The sequence below is a fragment of the Sciurus vulgaris genome (genome assembly GCF_902686455.1).
Source record: "Sciurus vulgaris genome assembly, chromosome: 8".
NCBI classification, from domain to species: domain Eukaryota; kingdom Metazoa; phylum Chordata; class Mammalia; order Rodentia; family Sciuridae; genus Sciurus; species Sciurus vulgaris.
Genome location: NC_136468.1, coordinates 99084029 through 99110137, shown reverse-complemented (window position 1 = coordinate 99110137; position 26109 = coordinate 99084029). Strand labels below are relative to the sequence as shown.

Sequence of the window (26109 nt, the reverse complement as noted above, 5' to 3'; positions counted from 1 at the left end):
GTTTCTGCACAGCACAGGAATTTCAGAGATGACCAAGGCATAGCAGCTGCCTGTAGGAGCTAAGCCTTCTCAACGCGGACCTCCCCACACCTCAAGTCTTAAAATTTAAACGTGTCACCGATGGTCACTTCTCCTTTCCTCTCAACTGCAGCAATACCGCTCTGCAGCCCTGCAGTGACTTGGTTTGTTTTCCCCCTCCCTGGGCTGTAAACCTCCTGAGGGCAGACAGACATGCAGTCCTTCTTAAACTTCCAGGGTAGGTGAAGTGGATGCCTCTGGCCAGGTCCTTAAGCTGCTTCAGGGCCCTGGGAATACTGTGTGACTTCCATCCCTTTTACCTCCTGACCTCCCTTCCGTCATCCTGAAAATCCTCTGGACATTTGGGCTTCTTCCCTTTCTATCCCTTGCCCCGCCCCTCCCCGCCTGGTGTCAGCGCCAGTCCCCGTGCGTCCCGCCTCCGCACTGTGGCTTTAAGCCGGTCCCACCGCCGCGCCCCTCCCTCACCCATCTCTCGCTCGCTGCTCCTCACCGCCTCTTCTGCTCCTCCTCCTCCCGCTCCTCCTCCTCCTCCTCCTCCCGCTCCTCCGCGCCGCCGCCGGCCCTGCTGCGCGCTCAGCTCCTCTCAGCTCCCGGGACCCGCAGCCATGGCCGACATCAAGACTGGCATCTTCGCCAAGAACGTCCAGAAGCGACTCAACCGCGCGCAGGAAAAGGTCAGCAGAGGGCGGCGGGAGGCCAGGGCAGGTGTCGCGAGGCGGGGGCGTACTGCGGGTCACTGGCTGCGGTTGCGTGGGGTTATATCCTCCGGGTGCGGCGCACTACGGAGCCGGGCTGGGGCCAGGCGACGCGGACACCCGATCCGGCGGCGGGAGCGTCAGGGACCCGCAGACCCTGGCCCCCGAGGTACCGGGTGTGCCCGGCCCCCGGAGACCGCCCGGGGTCGCCGCTTCTCTGCCCTCTTGGGCTGGGTGCTGGTGACCAGCAGTCGCAGGTGCTGTGGCTCTTTGCTCTGGAGAGGAGCACATCTCCCGGAGCTTTGCATCTCCCCGAGCTTTGTATCTCTCGGAGCTTGCATCTCCCGCAGCTTGCATCTCCTGGCGCCGCTTCCAGCTCGCCCGCAGGCAGCTAGCTGGGACACGGGCCGCATATGGGGCGGGAGATTGCGGCAGCCTTCCTTCCTCTTGGGGGGATTTCGTGGTTTCTTGAGTGCGGTAGAAAGGAACGATTTAGCTTAGAAGCCACCAAAAAAAATCTCTGGACCAATAACACTGCATCACAAACAACGAGCACCTTTATACAGTGCTCTCCTGGGAACCCTGGAGTTCAAAACAGAACACACTTTTCCCCCTTCCATATGTATTTGTATCCCTTTTGACGCCAATGTCCTTCTCTGGAAGGTCAAAAATAAATATGACCTGAACCTAAACAGTTCTCTGAACATTTCTGCACAAAAGGGATGTCTTATTTCATTAGAAAAAAATATATTACATGGGTTTGGGTCCTTGTTGGTTTGCAAGCCCCTTAGTGAATTGTCCATAGTCATTTATTTCTCCCTCCAGGATACACACAGTTGAAACCCAGGTACATAGCAAGCAGGTGCAGCACTGAGCAGTTGGAGGGCTATAGGCACTGGGCTTGCCTGGCTTTCCTGCTGACTGCTGTATCTGAAAGCTCTAAGGTTTTCGTTTGTGTCCTGAGCAAAGGACTTTATTTATTTATTTATTGTTTTAAATTGTAAGCTTGAGCATTGTACTTGAAAATGAGCACTGACTAACAAACCTCAAGATTGGTATCAGTTGAACTGTATTCTCTTTCACGTGGTAGTATTTTCTGTCCCTGGGATATAGAGTGGCATTTTCCTGTTTTACTGGAAGTCAGATATGCGGTGTGACAGTGGATTTCCCTCTACAGAACCATGCTGTCCCCATGTTGTTCCAGCTGTCCCCAAGGAGCTGAGTAGAAGGGGCACTGATCCCTTTGCCAGCCCAGGCACAGAGGCTTGGTGGTGGCTGCTAGTCCCTCCCACTCTGCACACATGCACACTCTCAATGCAGTAAGAGGATTGTATTTCTTTTAATATCTACCGGAGCTCATCCTGAACTCGGGGGATCCTCTTTTGCTGCTCCCTCAGCGGCTGAATTAGCAAGGCTTTCTGCCCCCTTCCAGTCCCTGATTTCTTGTTCAGAAAGCAGCCACAGATCTATCTGCCGGCTTTGAGATTTGGGCCAGATTTTGTCACCAATTTTCAATACTTCATTTCATCTACTAGTAGTTATCTCTCCTACCCCAAGTAATTACTGGCATCTTTAGTTTGAAGCTTTTCACTGAATCTACTTTCCATCTGTGAAGGAATTTAGTGATATGGTTTGCCTTTTCACATATTAAATTATTTCTTAATCTAGGTCACCAGCTGTTAATATGCCCAAAATAAATGAAAAGAAAATGTAATCTCTCTTACAGAGCATTCAAGCCTGTATGAATTGTTGAAAACTCACTTTTCCACTTTTTGTCATGATGAAGGTCGCGTGTATTAGATTGCAGTTGTGGATTGTGTTCACTCTCCCATCAAGGTGAGGGTTTGACAGACCTCCAGTGAGGATCAAGGCCCCTGTCGTGGGACTCAAAGTGTCCATTTTCTTTTCTGGGGATAGTTATTGATGTAAAGTGCCTGTTGCACCTAGGATGGGAGGGTTAAGACACCAAAAGGCTGTCTGTCCTGGGTAAGTTCATTCCCTTTTGAGCCTGTATAGCATTGGGGCATGGTTGGCACAAAGGGAAAAGAGCAACCCAGTAAAGCCCAGATGGAACTTTGTGGAGAATGGAAAGTGCAGTGTGATGCTGTTGGGGCTTCATGAAACATCTGCCCTCTTTTTGCTTTTTCAATACTCTTCTCCAATGCACTCCTGGTTTCAGTTACCTATTACACATATGTTCTTATGGCCTTTTACTCTTTCGTTTTTATATGCACATTTTCCTAAAAAGTCTACTTCTTTGACTTTCTCATCACTTCTTCTCCACCTAATAGCTTGCGTATATCCAAATGCATGACTGAAATTATCCTTAGAGGTGATTTATGACTTTTTATGAATTTAAAATACATTTTTTTTCTTATTAGAAGTCAGTAAGGGCTCATTGGAGAAAGAATGAAATATGCATATAACCAGGAGAAATCCCCCCAAATTAGGAATCTCTGAATTCTACCTCCCACAGACTTCACTATCATTTAACCTATTTCCCAGTAGAACTTCCATGTGTGTATGTAAATATTTTTTTTATTAAAAATCATAAATTTACATAGGGCAATGTTGTTTGATTCATTCTGTTATTTTTTCCCTTCCTCCCATCCCTCCCACCCCTCTTATTGATACAACTAAAACATGCATATACTATATGGTTTGGTAACCTGTTTATTTCATTTAAGAATCATGAATAGTCTTCTATACATGCATATATTTTACCTCAACATTTTAAATTATTGAATAGTATTGGAATGTATGGATTTTAATGAATACCCTATTTTTTGAATATTCATTTCCTAATGTTTCTGTATGTAAACACAATTCAGTTAGCAAACTCATAAGGAGAAGGTCTGTACACACCCTTAATTTTTATCCTTAGAAAATTTCCTAGAAGGAGAATTTTTGAGTCAAAGATATGCTTATTTTTATTACAGCTAGATTGCCTTCCAGAGGTTGTACCAATTTCCATTCTTACCAGCAGTTCATGAGACACTTGCCAACTCTGGATAATAAAATTTAAAGTAACTGTTTAGGTATGTCATTAGAAAAAAATTGAGTTCCTGATTCATTTCATTTAATAGTTAAAAATCAAAACTTATTTTGCATTCCTAGTTTTTAAATTATGAATTGTGTGTTCATATTTTTGCTCCTTTCAGCATCTCGATCTTTTATTTGTAAAGGCAAAAACTTTATCAATCCTAAAGGTTGCAAACACAATTTCTTCCATTCCTATTTTTTAAATGATTTTTTTTTCCTAAAAAGAATGCTTATGCTTTATAGTCTGCTTAAATATATTAATTAGTTTTGTATGGTTCCTTGTTTGGTGATTGACTAAGTCAGAATCCTGACACTTGCAAATATCAACCCAACCTGGCTTAAAAATGGAATTTAATTGTGAATAATAAGGTTAGCTAATAACTTATATTAGGTTCTTGTACATATAAATTTAAGTGAGTTTTTAATGTATCAATATATGTCTGAATTGAAGTGTGTGCCTATTCTTTGAGATAGGTACTATTACTACTCACATCTTATAGATAAGGAAGAGGTTAGTAACATGCCCAATGTCACAGGTAGTAGGTAGCAAAGCTGGGGTTTGGACTTGAGAAGTCCAGTGCTTTCCCATTCCACCATACTGCCTCTTATAATTATGAAAAGGGCAGGATTAGATAAAGTTCTGGCCTGTGTAGAATTAGGGACTCAACCACAGATATCAGAGCTCAGTTGTCTTCTTCCTAAGCCCCCTCTGTGCTGTGCATCCAGTCAGCTCCAGCTTTGGTCAAGTTCTCTCTCAGTGGCAAGATGGCTGCCAGCAGCTCCAGGCAAGAACATTCTTTCCTTCTTCATTTCCACAGAACTCTTTGGTGTAATTCTTTCTGGCCCAGACTGAACCTGTATCTATTCCCAGGAGAAAAAAAATCTCTAAGACCAAGGGCATGGGCCATCACCATGGGTGAATTGGGCCTGAGTCACAAGCCACTGCTAAAATGGGATGGACAGATCCTCTATACTCAGAGTGGAAACGGAAGGAAAAGCAGTACAGAAGGAGTGGTGGATGCTTGGCTGGCCAAGTAAAAGGTGCCACTGAGGCTTCTCTAAAAGGCCTTCTCCATATCATGTTTAATTAAATAACACATACTTATTATTTGCTAAAGATTATTTAGCAAATATTTATTTGCTAAAGATTTTCTCATCAAATTAATATAATGTAGTTTTAAAAATCAAATATTAGTAGAAGGCTTCTTATGAAAAACAGAAGTCCCTCTCTCCTCAGCCTCCAGTTTTGCTTCCCACTCACAGATCTTACTATGAAATTTCTTTGAAATAAGCTTATGTAACTATTTATTGAACTAGCAATCCTTTCATGTGTGATGAAGATAGTAAAGATTGAGTTCTCTTTTATCTATTTCCCCTTCCCTATCATGCATAATAGCAAACATTGATTGCTGAAGATGATGTTTTTCAAGGTTGCTGTATAATTTTTGTTGAATAAAGTGTACAAATCTTGTGTTCACCTGGTGAATTTCCATGTATATGGATCTCTGCACAGCTACCACCCAGATGGACTTATGGAACATTTCTGTCATTCCAGATACCCATCAGTCTTCATTTCCTGTTCTTTTTTTTTTTTTTTTTTAATGTTTAAACATTTATTTCCTTGCTGTTGTTTCTCTAGTAAGTACATTTTCCTGTACTTATTGGTGATTTTGGTATCATCTTTAGTGAAGGATCTTTTGAAGTCTTTGCCTGTGTTTTTAATTTGTGTTGATTTGTGGAAGTTCTCTGTATAGTCAAGATATGAGTCCTTTGTCAGATGATATTTTGTATTTTCTCCCGACAGTGGCTTTTTTTTTTTTTTTTAAACTTAAGAAAGTGGTACCTGGTGAAGAGTGGTAGTTTCAAATTTATGAAGTCCTATCTAAGGATTAAGTTCATGCCACTTTTTTTAAAAAAAATTATGGCTGGGGCTTGCTATGTTGCTCAGGCTGGTCTTGAACTTATGGGCTCAAGTAATCCTCCTGCTTTAGCCTCCTAAGTAGCTGGGAGTGTGGGCATGAGCTGTCATGACTGGAGCCCAGCTTTTTGTTTTCTCTGGAGTTAATAATTGCCTTGTTTTAAAAATTTACTTATTTTTCTAAGTAAAGTATTTAGAGTATTTAGAATTGTATCTTCTTGCTTCATCAGATCTGTCAGATACCAATCAACATTATTATTCAAGGTTCCAAATACCAGAAAATATAATTATTCTGGTTTCTTATATTGGAAGCATCCCTTTTGGAGGCTCTGCCTATTTGCTGTGCTGGTTTTTTTTTTTTTTTTTTTTTCCCTAGGCCTGCTACATAGCAGTTGCCATCTTGGTTCTTGGTTCCTGCCTTGCCTGGTTTGGCCTTGAGAAAGGGACCTGAAGTCTCAACTATTCTATATTCCCAGGCTTTCAAACAATACCCAGTTGTCACTGTTGTGCTTCATTTCACCTTGTACTTGAAGGAGCCTGGTCCTAAGCCTCTGTGTTTGTGTGTATGACTTCAGTGAGACTCAGCTGCTTTTCATTGATTGCTCCTGTACAGGCTTATTTTTATTTATTTATTTATTTTTTGTATTTTCCTCTCTTCTACTGATTTATTTCCATTTCTCTATTTTCTTTTCTGTTTCTGTAAAATGTTTTGAACTTTTATCTACTAATCCTGCTTCTCTTATTTTTGTTCTTGTATGTTCAAACATTTTTAAATTTATTTATTTATTTTTGTCATTTTAGTTAGACTTTGGGAGGAGATGGAAATGAGCACATACGGTATGCGTAACCAGAATCCTTTTTATTTAAATATTTGATCTCTCTGGATTCATTTTTATCCTACCTTCCTCTTATGAAATCTAGTGACATTTATTTGGTCTAAAACCTTCTTGACCTTGATGCAATATTTAAATAAGTGAAGCACTACAATTAAAGATTTTTAAACATGACTTGAGTGAGCTGTTTAACTTAGATATGTTATAACACCAACCTCTTTAGCATTATTATTTTTTTAAAGTAAGGGTGTTAGACTATTTAAATTTTAAGGACCTGTCCAGTTTGATATGCTGTGTGTCATTTTATCTGTCCCAAGTGATTATTATATAATCATTTTAGGTACCATTGTTTTTTCATGCCATGTATCCTCCCAACTAAATCATAGTTGCTTGAAGGTAGGGATCAAATGTGTTGTGAATCTTGTGTACTCAGTGATAATGTATTAATTTGATTTTCTATGTTCTTGCTTCTTTACTTCCCACACCTGCAAACACATGGTTTTAAAGAATTCTTCCACATTATTCTTTCTCTGACTTTTGTGACGTTATGAGGATTTTACTGTTACTTGTGCTGTCCTTTCTTGAAGGCATGACAATAAATCTAATTATGATTATGCATTCTTTATACATGATGGAAACTTATAAATATTATGTTGAACTGTGTGGAATTGTCATTTTTTAAAAGTGAACCAATATTGGCAGAATCATGTTGTTTAACCCAATATTGATCAAGTGAGATAGCAAGGAAAATAATGACACCTGTATGCCTACTTGTGTGACATTTGGTTTTTTTGGGGGGAATTATTCTTTGTTGATGCCCACATTTAGGTTTATTCTCAAAGAGAAACATGTGGATGGGGTGTGTTTGTGTGCACACAAGCATGTATGTATGTAAATAGAATAGGAGACTGACAAACCTCTTCTGCCTAGAAGATTCTTCTGTGAACCCCAGAAGCCTTGTCTGTAGAAGAGTAGCTTATATGACAGCATTTACCTCTGAGGGCTCTATGGAGACTGAGCCCTTTGAAGATCTTCTGAAGGCTTTTTTGTAGTCTACTACTCATTTTATAAAACTTACACCTTCTTCTGAGATCTGAATGTGTCTCCCCAAGGCATACTTTGGAAACTTAATCCCCACAGCTACAGTTTTGGGAGGTGTAATCTAATGGGAGGTATTTAGGTCCTCAGGGCTCCACCCTCATGAATGGATCGAAGCTGATTATAAAAGGACTTGAGGTTGCCAGTTCTTTTGCTTTCTGTTGCCTTTCCATCTTCTGCCATGGGATGATGCAGCATGAAGGCTGTGGTCATGTGCTGGCACCTTGATCAAGGACTCCCCAGACTCCAGGACTATAAGAAGTAAGTCTCTGTTCTTTATAAATTACCCACATGCAGGTATTCTATGATAGCTGCACAAATTGGACTAGGACACTTTCTTTTAAATAATATTCTTTGGTTTTAGAAACTGCCAAAATTTAAAGTAATTGTTAGGAGGACATTCTTCTCAGGGTAAAGTTTCCTTCTTCAATTTTTCTTTCACACAACTAGTCACATACCAATGCATCCCTCTTTCTCTGGCCTGTGTATAGTAGGGAATCAGCACTATGGGAAGTCAGCTTTTAATATTAGCCAAAGTTACCATTCTCCTTTATACGACATATTTGGGATGTGAGTGTGTGTGTGTGTGTGTGTGTGTGTGTGTGTGTTCCATGTCATATTTTAAAAATCAGCTTTTTATGGACCAATACAACTTATTACAATAGCTGATATTCTTGACCCACTTGGGATATAAAATTAGGTCCCATTTTTAAATATTCAAATTAAATGATTTCTCCATCTCATCGTATTATCATAAGAATCTTATATTCCTCCCTGGGGTCCTCAACTCTTGTGATGAAGTCCAGAAATATAGGCAATTTCTCCTCTCTGTAGTCGTCAGTGGTTTTTCTAGCCTCATGAATTTGGGTCCTCCAAAGAAATCCAGGACTTAGTTGTCATTCTTGGTCCCAGTGAACGGGGGGCAAAGTGCCCTCACTGGTGGGTCTAAGGGTGCTGGCAAGGGCCAGGGGATTCTCTCGTCAGGGCCATTCCCTGCCCCAGTATGCCTGAGCTCCAAATGTGTGAACTCTATCAATGATTGATCTTATTTTCTACTTCTCTTGTATGTGTGTATGTGTTGGGATTCTGTCACATCCTGCGTGGATGAGGGAAAGAGTTTCTGTTGGAGGATGGTGCCAGCTATCAATTAATCACCAAGACGCTTACCTAATCAAATAAACACAAGAACCAATAATCTTTTCAAATGGAAGGGGTGTGGTGATCTGGGCCATGCCAGATCTGGCCTCCAACAAGATGGAGAAGCGCACCTTTACCTTTATTTATAGTCCCACAGGTAAAGGGGCCCAGACCCGGAGGGGCTACTTCTGTGAAAAACAGGATGGGGTGGAGTTAGGGAAGCCATTTGCTTAGAGAACTAGCATTTCCTTAGATGGTGAGCCAATTCTGTAGCAGGGCCACCTACCCCCAGCTATCTGAAACAGTCTCTCAAGACTGTCAGTTCCTGGGAGTCAGACCTCTGTATCTCACGAGTCAGCCAAGCCTGATTCTGCTTAACACGGATGGCTCCCCACACATATGCACACGTAGCTTCTCCCTCCTATAAGATTTGCCCATAGTGCTGAGGTTCCTACATAGACAAGATTTAAAATCAGCACACACACTGTGCCTGGACTTATCTGTTTCATTCCATTCCATTCCATTCCACTTTTCCACTTTTAAGAAAACTCTTTTTGGGATATGCTAAACTGATCTTAAGACTTTGATTTGAAAGCATTACTCTAGAGGACCTATGGTATATTTTCCTATAAATTAACTTTGTTTTGTGCTTATTTTGCTTAACATAATGGTCTCAAGTTTCATCCATTTTCCTGCAAATAACATAATTTCATTTTTATTTGCAGCTGAATTAAACTCCACTGTGTATATATATCACTTTTTTTTATCTGTTCATCCACCGATGGACACTTAGGCTGGTTCCATAGTTTGGCTACTATGAATTGTGTTGCTATAAACCTATAGTAGAAGCATGTTTCTCTATAGCAGATGACTTTAATTCAGTTCATGGAAGGGTGTGTGTGTGTGTGTGTGCATATGTGTGTGCATACATGCAAATATACAATTATAAATATTTACCTTCACACCTGATTAAATTTTAAACAAAATTTAAAAATTTTAAAGGTGTGACACACCTTGGGAGGGGATGAATAGAGAAGGGAAAGAATACTTTTAAAAATGATATTTTGTCATTGCTGGTGGGACTGCAAACTGGTGCAACCAATATGGAGAAATATGGAAAACAATATGGAAAACAGTATGGAGATTCCTCAAAAAATTTGGAATGGAACTACCATTTGACCCAGCTCTCCCACTTCTTGGTTTCTACCCAAAGGACTTAAAATTATTACACAGCCACATCAATGTTTATAGCAACTCAATTCACAATAGCTAAACTATGGAACCAACCTACGTGCCCTTCAATAGTTGAATGGATAAAGAAAATGTGGTACATATACACAATGGAATATTACTCAGACTTAAAGGAGAATAAAATTATGGCATTTTCAGGTAAATGGTTGGAGTTAGAGAATTTATCATGCTAAGTGAAATAAGCCAATTCCAAAAAAAACAAAGACTGAATGTTTTCTCTGATAAGTGAATGCTGATTCATAGTGGGGGTGGGGGACGGGGAAGAATGAAAGAACTTCGGATTCTACAGAGGGGAGTGAGGGGATGAGTGGGGCGGTGGGTTTGGGAAATATGGTAGAATGAGGCAGACATTTTATCCTATATGCATGTATGATATCACTTTGGTGTGACTCTGCACCATGTACAGCCAGAGGAACGAGAAGTATGCTCCATTTGTGTACAATGTGTCAAAATGCATTCTACTGTCATGTCTAACTAATTAAAACAGATTTTTAAAATATGATATATTGTTCTGACTTTTTAAAGTCTGGAAATTTGCACCTTTCTGTTTAAACAGTTTTAAAAATTTCCTAGCCTTTTATAGTAGGGGCCATATGAGTAGAACTCCCGAGGAAATATGTGGATCAATGGGCTTCTGGCATAGGTAGGAAAGATGCAGAGTCCTTGTGTTACAGATAGAATATGTAGACATTCTCAATAAATGGCTAACATTTATATAATGAAAATGCTATCATCACACAGTTCAAGGAACTTAAACCATGAAAGACTATACCAAGACCATCTATACACCATTATGTGATATTAAAGTGATGATGATCACTAAGATTACAACCATGGGCGACTTTCAGTATGGGAATGCTGAGATGTCATTCTTATTGATTGAAATTCTAAATTTAAGTATTCTGTTTGGTTACAGTTGTACTTCCTGAACACATATTGAGCAGATCCTTTATTTGGAGTGGTGTTGTATCCATAAAGTTATGGATAAGATCTTAGTTTTAAAATAGTTGTTATGCCATGGTCATATTATTGATTTTGATTACCTTGGAGCTATTTAGAGCAGATATAAAAAACTCTGAAAACCACTATTTTGATATTTTCATCTTACTCTAATGCAGTTATTTATTTAAAAACTTAGTTCATGACTGGGACGAGTTTGAACATATAGTAATTGAACATATTAATAAGCATATTTGTGGTTTTTTCCTTACCTTAAAGTAATTTAGTAATGTATTCATGAACTCATGTATAAATGGACTTTTGTCATGGCACCTAACACTTGTTTAGTAAAGGATGCTAAACTTATATACTCTAATTGTTATCTATTGTCAAATCAATGCGGTAGAATGAATTCATTCATCTATTGAGAATCTAATTTGTGAGATGCACTTGCTATATATAGATATACCTCATTTCTTGCACTTCACAGATTCTGTGAGTTGTACAAATTAAAGGTTTGTAGTAACCCTAAATTAAGCAATCACCATAATTTTTTCCAAGATCTCAGATGATTTTTAGCACTCCTTATCAGTAAAGCATTTTTAAATGAAGCCATGTACATTGAATTTTTAGACATAATGCTACTGGACACTTAGTTGAGCACAGTGTAGTGTAAACACATTTTTCTATGTACTAGAAGACAAAAAAATTCGTGTCACTTGCTTTATTGTGATATTCACTTTATTGTGGAGATCTGGAGCCAAACCCATACTCTCTCTGAATTATGTGTATATCGTAAAATAGCAATGAAGCTGTTCCAGTTGCACATATAGACCAGAAGGAGTTGGTAGAGAGATAAATCTTTGCACACATGAGAAATCACATAGCTATTCATTAAAAATCATAATTTAAAATTGTGATTATAGTTTGGGGTGTAAGCAGGGAATTGACCTAGAGGGAGAAGATTCCCTGAAGAAGGTAGATTTTTTCCCTTTTTTTCTCTTCACATTTTTTATTGGTGTATTATTGTTGTACATAGTGGTGGGATTTGTTGTTACATATTACTTCATTCACACAATATAACAATATAATTTCACCAATACCCTTCCCAACACTTCCTCCCTCCCTGCCTCCTCCCTCCCCTCTCTCTTCCCTTATTCTTCTGATCTCCCTTTGCTTTTCATGTGATCACCCCCACCTTTCTTTTCTTTTTTTCCCCTCTGCTTCAGCATATGAGAGAAGACATACCACTGACCTAACCAGACCCTTGGCCTTCTGAGTTTGGCTTTTTTGCTTAACATAATGGTCTCAAGTTTAGTCCATTTTCCTGCAAATGACATAATACATTTTTATTTACAGAGTTTTATTTAAACTCCATTGTATATATACATCACATTTTCTTTATCTGTTCATCCACTGATGGACACCTAGGCTGGTTCCATAGTTTGGCTACTGTGAATTGTGCTGCTATAAACCTGGGGATACCTGTTTCTCTATAGTATGATGACTTTAATTCCTCAGGAAAAATACTGAGGAGAGGTACAGCTAGGTGATATGATGGTTCCATGCCTAGTCTTTTGAGGAATTTCATGTGGATTTCCACAGTGGTTGTACTAATTTACAATCCCATCAACAGTATAAAAGGATTCCTTTTACTCCACATAAATTTATTATTTATTATCATTTGTATTTATTATCATTTGTATTCCTAATGGCTGCCATTCTGACTAGCATTTATTATCATTTGTATTCCTAATGGCTGCCATTCTGACTAGTATGAAATGATATCTCAGTGTATTTCACTAATTTCTAATGATGTTGAACAATTTTTCATTTGTTTGGTTAGCCATTGGTATTTCTTCTTTTGACAAGTGTCTGTTTTGTTCATTTGCACACTTATAAAATTGGATTATTTGATTTTTTGGTGTAAAGTGTTCTGAGCTCTTAATATATTCTAGATATTAATCCTCTCTCAGAAGAGTAGCTCGCAAAGATTTTCTCTCATTTTATAGATTATGTATTAACATTCTTAATTATTACTTTTGTTGTGCAGAAGTTTTAAAATTTGAAGCCATCCATTTATTAACTTTTGGAGTTATTTCCTGAGTTTTAGGGGTCCTAATGAGAAAGTCATTATCTGTGCTGAAGGGTTAACCCTGTTTTGAGAAGGTAGATTTTAAGCTGAGATTCTAAGAATGAACTGAGGCCATCAAGCAAGTGGGGTAAGGATGAGGTGAATATAGGAAGCCCTCCATACCTCAGCTCTTTGCTCATATTCATTGAGTATAAACAAGAACTATAGTGTAGAGCACAGAGTTGACTGTAAATATCAGCCTAATAAGTAATATCTTCTCCCACTCAGACATTTAACTAGGCAAAGGGGACCCTAATCAGTATGATCTTACTGTAGTAGCAACCTCTCTTTAGTATGATCAGATTTTACCCTCACACACCAAAGGGTTCTTCTGGGGCATAGCTACCCCTTGATACAGAGCCAGGACACTGGTCCAGAACTGACTCACCCTCTGAATTACTAGTCATACAAAGACAGCTTTGTACAATAGCAGTAAAGGCCAACCCAGCCTGCTTTTATGGATTTGCTGAGAGTAAGGTCTTTAATTTTAAACCATGAGAAGTCCAAAATAAAAGTGAGATCCTTATGAAGTTCTGTAATGTCATAGATCTAGAAAGATTATTCTGCCTTCAAAAGGTTTGATTCCATTTGGATTGCATGTGGATTCCTCACATTTAATTAACTGGTTATATATACATATGTCTATCTATCTATCTATCATCTATCTATCTATCTATCTATCTATCTATCTATCTATCTATCTATCTTAGTTCCCTAGTTAGATACCAACTTGTATTTTTCTCATAGAATTTTTAATTAAGATTTTTAATGAATAGTTACATAATTTCTAGTGGTACAAAGATTTATATTTCTGCCAACCCTTGCTGGCAGAGAATACACACACACACACACACACACACACACACACACACACACAAAAACACACGTACACAATATAATTAATGGGTATGTACCTGAAAGAGCTGGGATATTAAGGCTGGTGCCAACTTGATTTATTATGGGAATTTCATTGATTATTTTGTAGGCAGTGGTCGTGGACTTAGGAATAGTCAGGTTGCCTTGAAGGCATTTTTTTCTCAGTTTTTATTTGTTTGATGTTTTTATTGGTGCATTATAATTGTGGTATTCATTGTGATATATTCATATATGCACATAACATAATTTGATTGACTTCATTCCCCAATACCTTTCCTTTCCCTCCCCTGATCTGCCTCCTCTATTCTACTGGTTAGGAGGGAATCTTACATTTGGAAAGACATTCTTTGTAGCAGACAGTCTTTTCTGCTACCTAACAGTATTTGCAAAGTCTACAATAGTGTAGATGGTCTCAGCCTTGGAAGGATCTCCCGATTCTTGATAGCACAACCTAGGGGATTGGAGAATAGTATGAGCCTTTCACACTATAATTTCTCAATATTTGAGGCATCTTTATACAAAATCCTGCCTCTTTAACTTACGGATTTCTATAGTACAATGTGTACTTCTTGCCTGTTCTCTCTGTTCAGTGGGTTCTTCTTTAAACATGTCTAGGAAAATGATTTCTGAGTTTCTCTTTCTACCTCTTCACAAAATGCTTGTGTCCTTGGGGACTCCAGACCCCACTTGTGTTCCTGAATTATGGATTGGGTCACATGCCCTTCATTGTCGAGCTTCTCCTGGGGATCTGCACTGGTCCATAGTCACTCCTGTTAAGCATAGAGAAGGAATCTACAAAGCAAGTACTTCTTTGGCAGTGTGGTCAGAAACACTTGGAGAGGGGATGAATTAAAAGTACAGATTCTTGGGCTGAGTTAGTGATTTACCAAATGATAATCTCTTTAGTTAACGACTTGAGCATCTACATTTTTAAGTTCTTTAGGTGGATCTAAGACACATTGAAGTTTGCAAGGCATACTTCTTTAGAGAAGAAGACCTTAGTTGAGATTTTGTGGTGATTATGAGCTTATAAGTTCACTTCAGTGTTATAATAGGAAGAATAAGTTTACCTCTGACGTAGTGAGAGAGAATGGTAAAAAGCAGTGAGTGCCCTACAGTACATTTTTAAAAATGCTCTTATGCTTAAAAAAGCCTACCTAAATTTCAAAGAAATCAATTTGCTTTCTTGAAGTCAGATTGGAAATGTTTCATCAAGAGCCAAATGACTCTCTTATGAGGAATGTTATGTAGCATGGAAAGTTGGATTTTGTGGCAGATTGAATTCTGTGTAATCTGATTCTGTAAAAGCCATTATATTTTTAAAACAATGCTGGTTAATGCAGCAATTACAAAAAGTGCAGTAAGACGAAAACTAGACTTGAAAACGTGCTGCATATTTTCAGTAGAAAACGGGAGGAGATAGGGTGAATTCCAGGAACTTATTTATAACTACATTGATCTTACATGTTTTATTACTGGGTGAACAATAATTAGACTGCTTAAAGTTCCTGAGTTCAAAACTCAGAGGAGGATTTTGGTCCACTGTGGAGGAAGGCCATTTTCTAGGAACTTGAGTTTTCTTTTTTCTATTTAGCTTTCTATTGATGATTTGTGTGTCTATATTCACGACAGGTATTTCCTTATAGTTTTCTATGATATCTTTGTTGGTTTTTGAGTAAAGGTAACAGTGACCTGCCTCATAGAATGAATGGGGAAATGATTCCTCCTCTTCTAATTTTTAGAAGAGTTTGTGCAGGATTGATGTTATTTCTTTAAATATTGGAAGAATTCACCAGTGAAGCAATGTGGGCAGGGTTTTTAATTCGTGTGAAAATTTTTGATTAACAAAGTTTTGTTGTTTGTTTTAGGTCCATTTAGATTTTTTCTATTTCTTTTCAATCAGTTTTGATAATTTGTGTCTTTTCCATTTCATCTAGTTTATTTATCCAATTTTTTTACACACCATTATTTAGCATATTCCTTTTTATTCTGAAAAGTCTGCTGTATCATTCCAAATTTTAATAATTTCAATCTTTTCTCATTTCTTCGTCAGTGTATCTAAACGTTTGTCAATTTGTTAATTTCTTCAGAGAACCAACTTTTTCTTTCATTTATTTTATGTATTGTTATTCTATTCTTTATTCCTTTATTTCCAACGTCATCTTTATTATTTCCATACTTCTATTTATTCTGGATTAAATTTGTATTTAGTTTAACATGGAAGGTTAGGTAACTTTCCCATTAAACACAACTTTTGCTGTATCCTGTAAGTGTTGATATGTTGTGTATTCATTTTCTAAAATATATATATATATATATATATATATTTAATTGTAGGTGTACACAATAGCTTTATTTATGTGGTGCTGAGGATGGAACCCAGTGCTTGACACATGCTAGGCAAGCACTCTACTACTGAACCACTGCCCCAGCCCTGTGTATTCATTTTTATACATGCCAAAGCATGTTCTCATTTATCTTGTGATTTATTCTTTGGTTCATTGTTTAACAATGTGATGTTCCATTTCCATATATTTTCTAATTTTCCAAATTCTCTTAATAATTGCTAATTTCATCCAGTTATAGTTGGAGAATGTACTTCATGTGATTTCAATTCATTAAAATTTATTGAGGCTTGTTTTGTAGTCTAACACATAATCTATCCTGAAGAAAGTTTTATGTATATTTGAAGAATTGCATTCTGCTGTCATTGGGTAGAGCATTCTTTAGATGTATGCCAGGAATAGATGGTGTATAGTGTTCACATCTTTCTTGTCGATCTTCTGACTAGTTGTTCTATTATCAGAAGTAAGGTATCAAAGTCGTCTTGTTGAATTTTCTGTTTCTTTAATTCTGTTTTTGTTTTATGTATGGTACTTTTACTAGATACATAAATGTTTGGATTTATTATAATCGCCTCATAGATTGAACTTTTGTAATTGTATAATGTGTTTGTCTCTAGTAACAGTTTTTGTCTTTAAGACAAAAGTCTATTTTGCCTGATATTAGTATAGCCTCTCCAGTTCTCCTTTGGTTACTGTTCATGTGATGCATTTTTTCTACTCTTTTACTTTCAACCTATTTGTGTCTTTGACTCTAAGTTATTATCTTTTGTAAACAGTATTTACTTGGATTTAAAAAAAATCTATTTTGCTATTCTTTGTCTTTTGATTTTGATTGGAGGGTTCAATCTGCTTACTTTTAATATAATTACTGAAAAGGTAGAATTTATCTCTATCATTTATGTCCTTTTCCTTTTTTTCTTTATTTCTCATTACTTTGTGTTAAAAAGACATTTCAGTGTGGCATTTTAGTCCCTCGTTTTTTTTACTAATTTTTTGTAGTTGTTTTCTTTGTGATTGCTCAGGGTTACAATTGATTTGTAACAATCTAGTTCTGATTAATGCTAACAATTTACATAGTGTACGAAACTTTACTCTTCTGTAACTTTGTCTCTTTCCCCCTCCTCTGTGCTGTGATTGTCAAACAAATTATGTCTTTGCATATAGTATGCTCCTCAATAAGATTTACAATTAGTGGCTTATCAAGTTGTCTTCTGTGTAAGGTGAGAAAAAATGAATTACAAACAAAAAATACATTTCCACTGTTTTTTACATTAACCTTTGTAAGTTAGTGCGTGTTTCAAAATATGTTTTAATGAAATGGGGTCTATTAAGTAATAATTAGCTCATGTACCCATTTAAAATGATAAAACAAAAAAAGACAAAGCAAGATGATAGTAGGAGATATCTGCATTAGCAGATTTATTAACCATAACTCCAGCTAAAACAAAACATAAGGACTTACTGATTTTAGCCCTTTTGTAATTAAAACTACAGTTATATTCTACAAAATAATTTAGATTACTTAGAAAATGATTCATACTCTTCTTTATACTTTTATAGTTTCCTTGTTAGGAGCTCTCAAATATTATTTATGTCACCTCAAAATGCATGCAACATTTTATGCACTTTTTTTTTTTCTGAATCCTCATAGCTTTTATCTGATTCTCAAAAAAGTCTGTGACCTTAAAAAGCTTAAATATCAATGGGTCTAAAGTATTAAAGGATATTTTTGTCTTGAACAGTTCCACAGAACTCTTTGAAGAGCACAAAATTCTGAAGAGCAGAAAGAAGTCAATGGTAAATGGTAGAACTAGTTGCACTCAGCCACTTAGGCTGGTTTGTTCTGGTTGTAGGCATGTTCCTTGCCCTTTGATGACTAAGAGTATGTGGGTTCCTTATGATTTGGTTCAGCCAGGTATTGTGATTGTTTTGAACTTGAATATGTGGGGTATGTTTTCCCCAACTTCAGGTTTCTCATCACACACCTTTAATGTGATATTTTGAGCTATTATTTAAGGGATAGTAAAATTTCTTAACTTGATTCAGTCCTTAGGTTACTCTAGCCTGCCTTTTTCTAGTTGTTCATCTCATGGCAACTAGAGATCTTTCTTTAGAGGTGGCCCAGATAAGTGAGGAAGAAACCTCTATCAGACATAATCAGGGAGAAATCTGCATTTATTTACAGAGGGCATTAGATGAGACCCTGTACAGTTTGGCTATAGAGTAGCCTCTTTGTGGGTAGCATAGTAGTAGTGATAACCCTCCTCTCAGTGCTAAAGATTGCTTCCTCAAATTGAAATTGAAAGATTGCCCATACATATATACATGTTTTCTTAGAGTTTTTAGAATAAGATGTGACATGCACGTGCTAATTAGCAATAATCTTATCAACTTGATACATATATACATATATATACAAATATATATACCTTCTGCCATTTAGATGAGGTCATAAAGCATTTCCTGAATAGAGTTAGGCTCCCTCATATCTCATTCCAGTGAATATTCCCTTTTTCTGATCACTTCTTATTTTCAGTTAATCACTTCTGATTCTAGCCTGGTAAGTTAGTTTCATGAATTCTTGAACTTTTTTTAAATGGAATCATATGGCATGTATTCTTTTAGAACTTCTTTTTTTAGGGGTGGATACTGGGGATTGAACTCAAGGGAACTCGACCACTGAGCCACATCCCCAACCCTATTTTGTATTTTGTTTAGAGATGGGGTCTCACTGAGTTGCTTAGTGTCTCACTTTTGCTGAGGCTGGCTTTGAACTTGCAATCCTTCTGCCTCAGCCTCTTGAGCCACTGGGATTACAGATGTGTGCTGCCATGCCAAGCTCTTTTAGATCTTCTTTAGCTTATCATAATGCATGTGAAATTCATTCAAGTTGCTGCATATAAGAGTAGTTCATTCTTTTTTTAAATCTATCTATGCTGTATAAAGGTTCACAATTTATTTATTCATTCTCCTGTTGAAAGGATTTGGTTGTTTCTAGTACTTGGCTAGTATGAATGAAAGCTGCTGTTGAATTTTATCCATGTCTTTTGGCTGCCAAAACCACTCATTTCTCTTGGATTAGTACCTTGGAGGATGTATTAGTCTGTGTTCCATTGCTTTAACTGAATACCTGAGTAATGTGTATATTATAAAGAAAAGAGGTTTATTTGACTCATAGTTTTGGAGGCTGAGAGTTCAAGATGAAGTGGTTTTAACTGCTCAGCTCTGTGAAGGTCTTTTGACTGCAACACAACATAGCAGATGGCATTGTGGTAGAAGTATAGTATATTAGAGAGCAATCATGTGGTAAGACAGAAAGCAAGAAAGACTCAAGGACAGGCTTGCTCTATTTTATAACAGCCCAATCTCTTGGGAACTCATCAGGGTTGCATGAGAACTACATTAATCCCTTCCAAGGGTCGTGCCCCCAGTGACCTAATCAGCTTGCCCACCTCTTAAAAGGTCCACCATCTCACCATCACCACATTGGGAACCTTGTTTCCAACTCATAGCAGAATGGAATTACTGATTCAGTAAGGTGAAAATTGTTAGCTTTCAAAGAGGATTTTCCAAAGTAGTGTTCCACATTTACATTCTAATCAAGTTGTGAGAGTTTAGAAGCCTATATCTTTCACTTATAAGTTTGGTGTTGAGACCTGAGTTGTACTTGTCCACTGTTATATCTCCACAGGACTCATTTATTTATGGAATGATTTTGTCGTTATATATTTTATGCCTAATCAGAGGAACCTGTCAACGTTTATGTTTGAATTTGGTGGTGGGGGTGTGGTCACTACTTTTAACTTACACTGCATCTCACATGTTCAAAGAAACTGTACAGATGGTGTCTATGCAGATTGGTGGGTAAGGATTGGGAGCCTTGTGGTGCATAGTTTCACAGAAGTAGCAGTGCTTTTGTGTGTTACAATATCCCTTCTGTCCCCTGGGAACAATGTCCTGTGCCCACATGAATGAGTTTTCCTTCAGGTGACGGTGGTGCACTAACTCACGATCTGTACCTCTGGCTTAGTTGAGGTGTATTGACATGGCTTCCTTTGACTAGCTTTGCCTCTCCTTGGTTCCTTCTGGCACCACACATCTCCCTGCCATCTGGCTGGAGTGATGTTGAGCTTTGATCCCCAGGCCTTGCTGCACAGCCACATGACCACTGCCACAGCAACTGCCCCCCAGCCCCACAAATCTGGCATGTTTCCCAGTCAGTCTTCTAAATAGCTGTGTCTTCACCACATGAGTATCATGAATAGCTTGGGGAGACTAAACTTCTGGTCTCCTTTGTCTTGTCACTGTGAAGCCACAGTGATGTAGCTGTGCCCCGGGATGGTGAGTGAGGCAGCCCAAGGAGTAATCCAGGTGTTCAGTGGGGCATAAAAGCCATATCTTCCCTCTGACCTTGATGTTATTCTTACTTCAAAGGAAAAGAGGAAATAATTGGGATGCTCTTTCTTCCTCTTTTTTCTCTTCTCCATGGTGGGAAAGGTTTTCTTCTTCATTCCCTTCTATCTTCCTGCCACAGAGCTTGCCAGGCTGTCGTGGGTGCTAGGGGCAACTTCATACCACCATAGAAGGAAGCCCTTTATGGATTTTTATAAAGTGAGGAGAAAAATGAGGGATTATAAAAAATCTGCACTTGAGTCATCTTAATTCTTCTGCCCAGTCTTGTTGGCATTAAGAATTGGGTACTTCCTATCTTTTAGTCACTATTATGAGCAGTTCACATATGTGAACTCATTTAACCCTCATTGTAGGTCCTTTATTGCCTTTATCTTACAGATGAAGAGAGTAACAGACAGAAAGGAAAAGGTTACTCAATTGGTTTGAGATTCTTGAGCTATTTAAGTATGCAGTTGGGATTTGACCTTGGGAGTCTTATTCCAGAGAGTCCATATTTTCTGAAAAGATTGAAGACATTGCCATTCAGTATTCTTTCAACATTCTCTAGTGATATTTCTCTGCAGTTTTGAGAAATGTTGGGTCTCCTGTAGTAGCCAAGGGTAGGCAAGAAATTCCAAGAGGTCTGGTACCTGAAAATGTTTCAGTTTTTTTTTTTTTCTTTTCTTTTTTCAGTGCTAGGGATTGAACTCAGGGCCTCTTGGATGCTGGGCAAGCACTCTATCACTGAGTTATACCCTCCAATCCCCTGGGTAGTAATGTCATCACTGAATTTGTATTTAGTTTTCTTTTGTTTTATTTTTTTGGTGGGGGAGTATTGGGGATTGAACTTGGGGGCACTCAACCACTGAGCCTCATCCCCAGCCCTATTTTGTATTTTATTTAGAGACAGGGTCTCACTGAATTGCTTAGCACCTTGCTTTTTGAACTCTTGATCCTCCTGCCTCAGCCTCTTGAGCCACTGGGATTATAGGCATGCACACTGCTCCTGGCTGTATTTGGTTTTCTGTGGAAGAGAATAAAGCCTTGTTACTTCCATTTTGCCACTTTTGGTGATATCATTCTCAGGTTTCATTTCTTTATGTGTTATTCATTGTTTTATGTGTCATTCTTTTTATAGCCCTGGAAATTCCCAGTTACTCTCTTATCTACAGGCATTATTTTATTTAGTGACTTTTTAAAGTGCGGCAAACCAGTATAATAATCATCTGTTTTTGATTGTATGATGGTCTTATTCCAGCAACTTACACTATTTTAAGAAATATACTCAAAGTTTTGTGGAATCTGGGAAGAAGGCACTGATACCTTGGTGTCTTCATATCCTAAAAGGTGGCTGGGAAAAGTCATGAAGAAATCTTGAATATCTGAGTTCAGGTCACTTATTATAAGATAAACATCTTAACAAACTCTTTATAGCTCATCCTAAATTGAGCACTAGGAGAAGTAATAGGAACATATGCCACCAAAACTTGACCCTACAACCTGGGAAGGAAGAGAGCAAAGCATGGATGTGTGGGGCAAGGGGAGGATTTCTACAAAGGGCACATGTTTCCTAAGCCCTCAGAAGATTTGTGCGTGCTCTCCATCTGCTTCTTAGCAACTTGCATATGCAAAGAATTCTGACTTCTACTTATTTAAGCTCACTTCAATAACTCTATTTTCATCTTGCCAGATGTTTTTCATTTTCTCTTCAATTCAGTCAATTCTATGTGATCCATCATAGAAACTCTATACCATTCTTCGGCAATTCTAGTTCTTTCCCTTGATATATGGCAGAGATTACAGGTTACCCTTAATACTGATTCTTCCCTTTTCCTTTAGTGGCACAATGCTGACTTTTGCTCTTAAAAAGACATTTCCAGCTTCATTTGCAGCTTGCTGCTACCAAGGCTCTGACCAGTGGAATGTAAGCGCAAAAAGCACAATAAATCTTAGGTCTTGATCCTCTTCTTCCTGCCCTGTTTGGATGTGGATGCCCTGATGGGTGGTGGAGTGGAGCCATCCCATATGTTAAGTGCAACCGGGAAATGAGATGGGAGGAACCTGAGTCCTCTGCACTCTGAAACCATTAAGGCATCCTGGGCTACTTAAACCAGGACAGTTGCATGAAAGAGCAAATGACTTCAGTCCCTACAGAAGATACTATGATTTTTGGCCTTTATTCCTGAAGCTTAACCCCTATCCTAAGATTTAGTTTGAACAATTTGAAATTGGCATATTTGGTGAATTAAAAAATTTAAATATCAGCAATTTTATATAGCTTAGCTTAAAAAATGTACTTTTATTTTTCTACTTTATTTTTTCATTGACTTTTGCAGCCTACTATCTCAGGTTGCATACTGGGGAAGAAGAGGGGATTTTATGAAAGGTGCAAAGATGACTCAGGCATGGAGAAATATTCCCAGTTCAAGCAGGAGATAATAAACAGATGTTTGATGACTTATTAAACTGTCCAAATTACCTGTTGAAGAGATTTATCTCTTTAGTTAAGAGCTCTTTGGAGCATGGGGAGATATTTTTATTCGAATTAGTTGGAAGATGGACACCTGAGCAGTAGGGTGTATCAGTGGAAGGCTTTGAGGTTTGACCCCTGGGCAGTATTTCCCTTTGAACTGTGATATGAACAGTCCACCTGTATTGGAACATATGCCAATGGAAGACACTGATGATGCTATCAGGGACTATTTTTGAGTTGAACATGACACTTTAGAAAGGGTGTCTTTGGTAAGTTGTAAACTGTGGTGCTTGACCGAAAAGAAGATATTGCTATAGTTTGGAAGCAGTTCAGAATGGTCAGAAGATCTTTGGAATTGATTGGTGATGTATTTGAATTCTGACCTTCTCAGTGTCCAGCTGGGCGGTATTGGGCGAGTCTTTCCAAACCTGATTACACAGTAAAATGCGGAACACCGTGCTAATTTCTTTAGCCTGCAGTTAGAATTGGGGCTAATATATAAGTATTGGCACAGTATGTAGTATTTCCATAGAATATAAATGGTAGCTATTTTTATTTTCTTTGGATTTCAGTGTCTTTCTCAAGGTGGCAAATTTGTGCTATATTTATATGTTTTAAATCTTCCTTTAGAATAGATGGCAAAAAGAGGCTCTAAATATATTCCACGTATCTGTTTGGACCAAAAAGAGAATCACCTTGTTTAAACTGAGAAAACATGGTTCATAACACATATTTCCTTTGGTCACACTTAAGTATACTGGCAAGATGCCCTAGACCCACTGGTGGAGACACACCATTGGCCATCATCTGCCTGCCCTAAGATACCTCCCAGGTGGGTCCTGTGGTCCTTTTCTCCTGTAGCCCTGGTCCTTAGCTACAGGGTAAGACTCAGGGAACCTGCTTTAGGTAAAACAGACTAATCCAAGGTAGACAGACAAACCCTCATTCTCTTTTCTCTCAAAGCTCTCTGAACGTCAATTTTTCTGAAATCTTTAGAGAAAACAGTTTAGACTGTAAGAAAGGACCTGATTCTGTAAGATTTAAAAGACATCATTTTTGCCCTCTATTCAAGCTCCAAAGTCCCCTTCAAAACTCTAGTAGCGTTTTCACATTGATAGTAATGTAAAACAAACAAACAAAAACACTCCAAATCAATTTTATTAGAATGTGTATTGAACTCAGGCCCAGAATTTTGGAGCTAGAAGGGAAGTAATAAGTCAGAGGTGTCTCCTTAGGCCTGGGTCATTTGCTTAGCTTGCTTTATTAAATTGTATGGACAGATTCTGTTTGGAATCTGTTTCATTTTCATCTTTTTTCCTGTGATGTGGCTATCTTGTTAGTAAAATTGTGGTTTTAGTTATTAACTCCTATTACTTATGAACTGGGGAATTAATTGAACTCTGTATCTGAGTCCAATGCATGGGAAAAATATCTGCGATATCTGCAGACAGGGTGAGCTAATCCAGGCAGGCAAATTTAGATGAGATAATCTGTGGCTGGTGGGTAGAATTCAGCTCGTGTTTTAATTTCTTATGGATTGCTGCAAATAGCAGTTGTGGAGTTATTGTTCCATCTAGAATACAGAAGTCAAAAGGATATTTCCTTTTACGCCATATTGGAAACCAAAGGATTAGGAATCAGAGCTGTACACAGAGCTGGTCAGTTAAGCATAATTTTGTAGAACAAATAGGATTCCATTTTCTAGATAAGAAAAATTTACCTCCTTTTTTAAAAAGAATTTTTTTTGTGAACAATTAACATGAGATCTGTCCTGTAAACAAAATTTTAAATGCATGATATGGTATTACTGACTACAGATATGAAGTTGTATGGTCAACTCTAGCATTAACTCATCTTGTTTAACTATAACCTTTGATCCATTGCTTAGCAACTCTTCATTTTGCCTTTCCTCACCCCCAGCAACTACCTTTGACTCTTTGACTTTATGAATTTGACTATGTTAGATACCTTATATGAGTAGAATCATGATATATATATTTGTCCTTCTGTGACTGCCTTATTTCACTTATTTAAGCCTTTAAATAATTTCATATTTAAGTGAAATATGTCTTTGAGGTTCATCCATGTTCTGTTTTTGCATATTGCTAAATTTTCTTCTTTTTTGTGCGTATTCTTTCATTTTATAAAGCTGGCTCTATACATATACATAACATGTACACATATACATACATACATAGTCTTTGCTTTGCACAGTTATTCAAGACCAAAAAAATGACCATTCAAGCTGAAACTACAAAGCATACATTTCCTTCCTTTTTGAAGGCTGGTTCACATTCCATTATGCGTTATCTATCACATTTTCCTAATCCATTGATGAACTTTCAGGTTCTTTCTTCATTTTGGCTATTGTAAACAGTGCTACAGGGATCCTGGAAGTGCTAGTGTCTTTTCAAGATCCTGTTTTCAACTTTTTAATAAATACTCAGAAGTAGGATTGCTGGATTATTGAACCCTGTTTTGGACTTAATGTCTAAGTGCTACCCACCCCACTTTTGTTTTTTATCTTTCTGTGCTCTCTTGCTGTTCTGGCCTTGTACTTTTTGATTCTTTTCTGTGTGAGCTCATAAGATAAAATTAAATGATATTTTAATTTGCTGCATTACTTAATGTTTTACATTCCTGTTCATTTATTTATAAGGCAGGAATGGATGTACAGAACTGAGTTTTAAATATGTCTTCCAATTACTTGTTCGTTGACTGTGGAGAATTCATCTAGCCTCCCTGCGTGACTTTGTTCCTTTGTAAAATTTGTATAACACTTAAAGAATTACTGAAAAAAAGTAGTATATAAAGCAAGTAAAATGTCTAGTACAGTGCCTTTAAGTTATAAGTTCTTAATACATGCTAGGTACTATTCTTTAAATCATTTACATCTTGCATTTTATGTGTTTCTTAGAATACTATTTCAATGAAAGT

General features: G+C 37.7%; 1 protein-coding gene across 7 annotated transcripts in view; it reads left to right on the top strand.

Moving 5' to 3' along the window:
- The first annotated feature begins 461 nt into the window (after positions 1-461).
- The window catches only part of AMPH (amphiphysin), a 221793-nt gene continuing 196145 nt past the window's right edge, over positions 462-26109 (top strand). For 5 of the 7 annotated variants that reach the window (XM_079151754.1, XM_079151752.1, XM_079151753.1 and 2 more), the window contains exon 1: positions 465-713. In XM_079151754.1, the coding sequence (XP_079007880.1) occupies positions 645-713 (69 nt within the window). In that variant the 5' untranslated portion in view covers positions 465-644. Of the gene's footprint in view, positions 714-26109 lie in introns of all 7 variants that reach the window. The other 2 variants (XM_079151757.1, XM_079151756.1) reach the window with 2 other exon arrangements.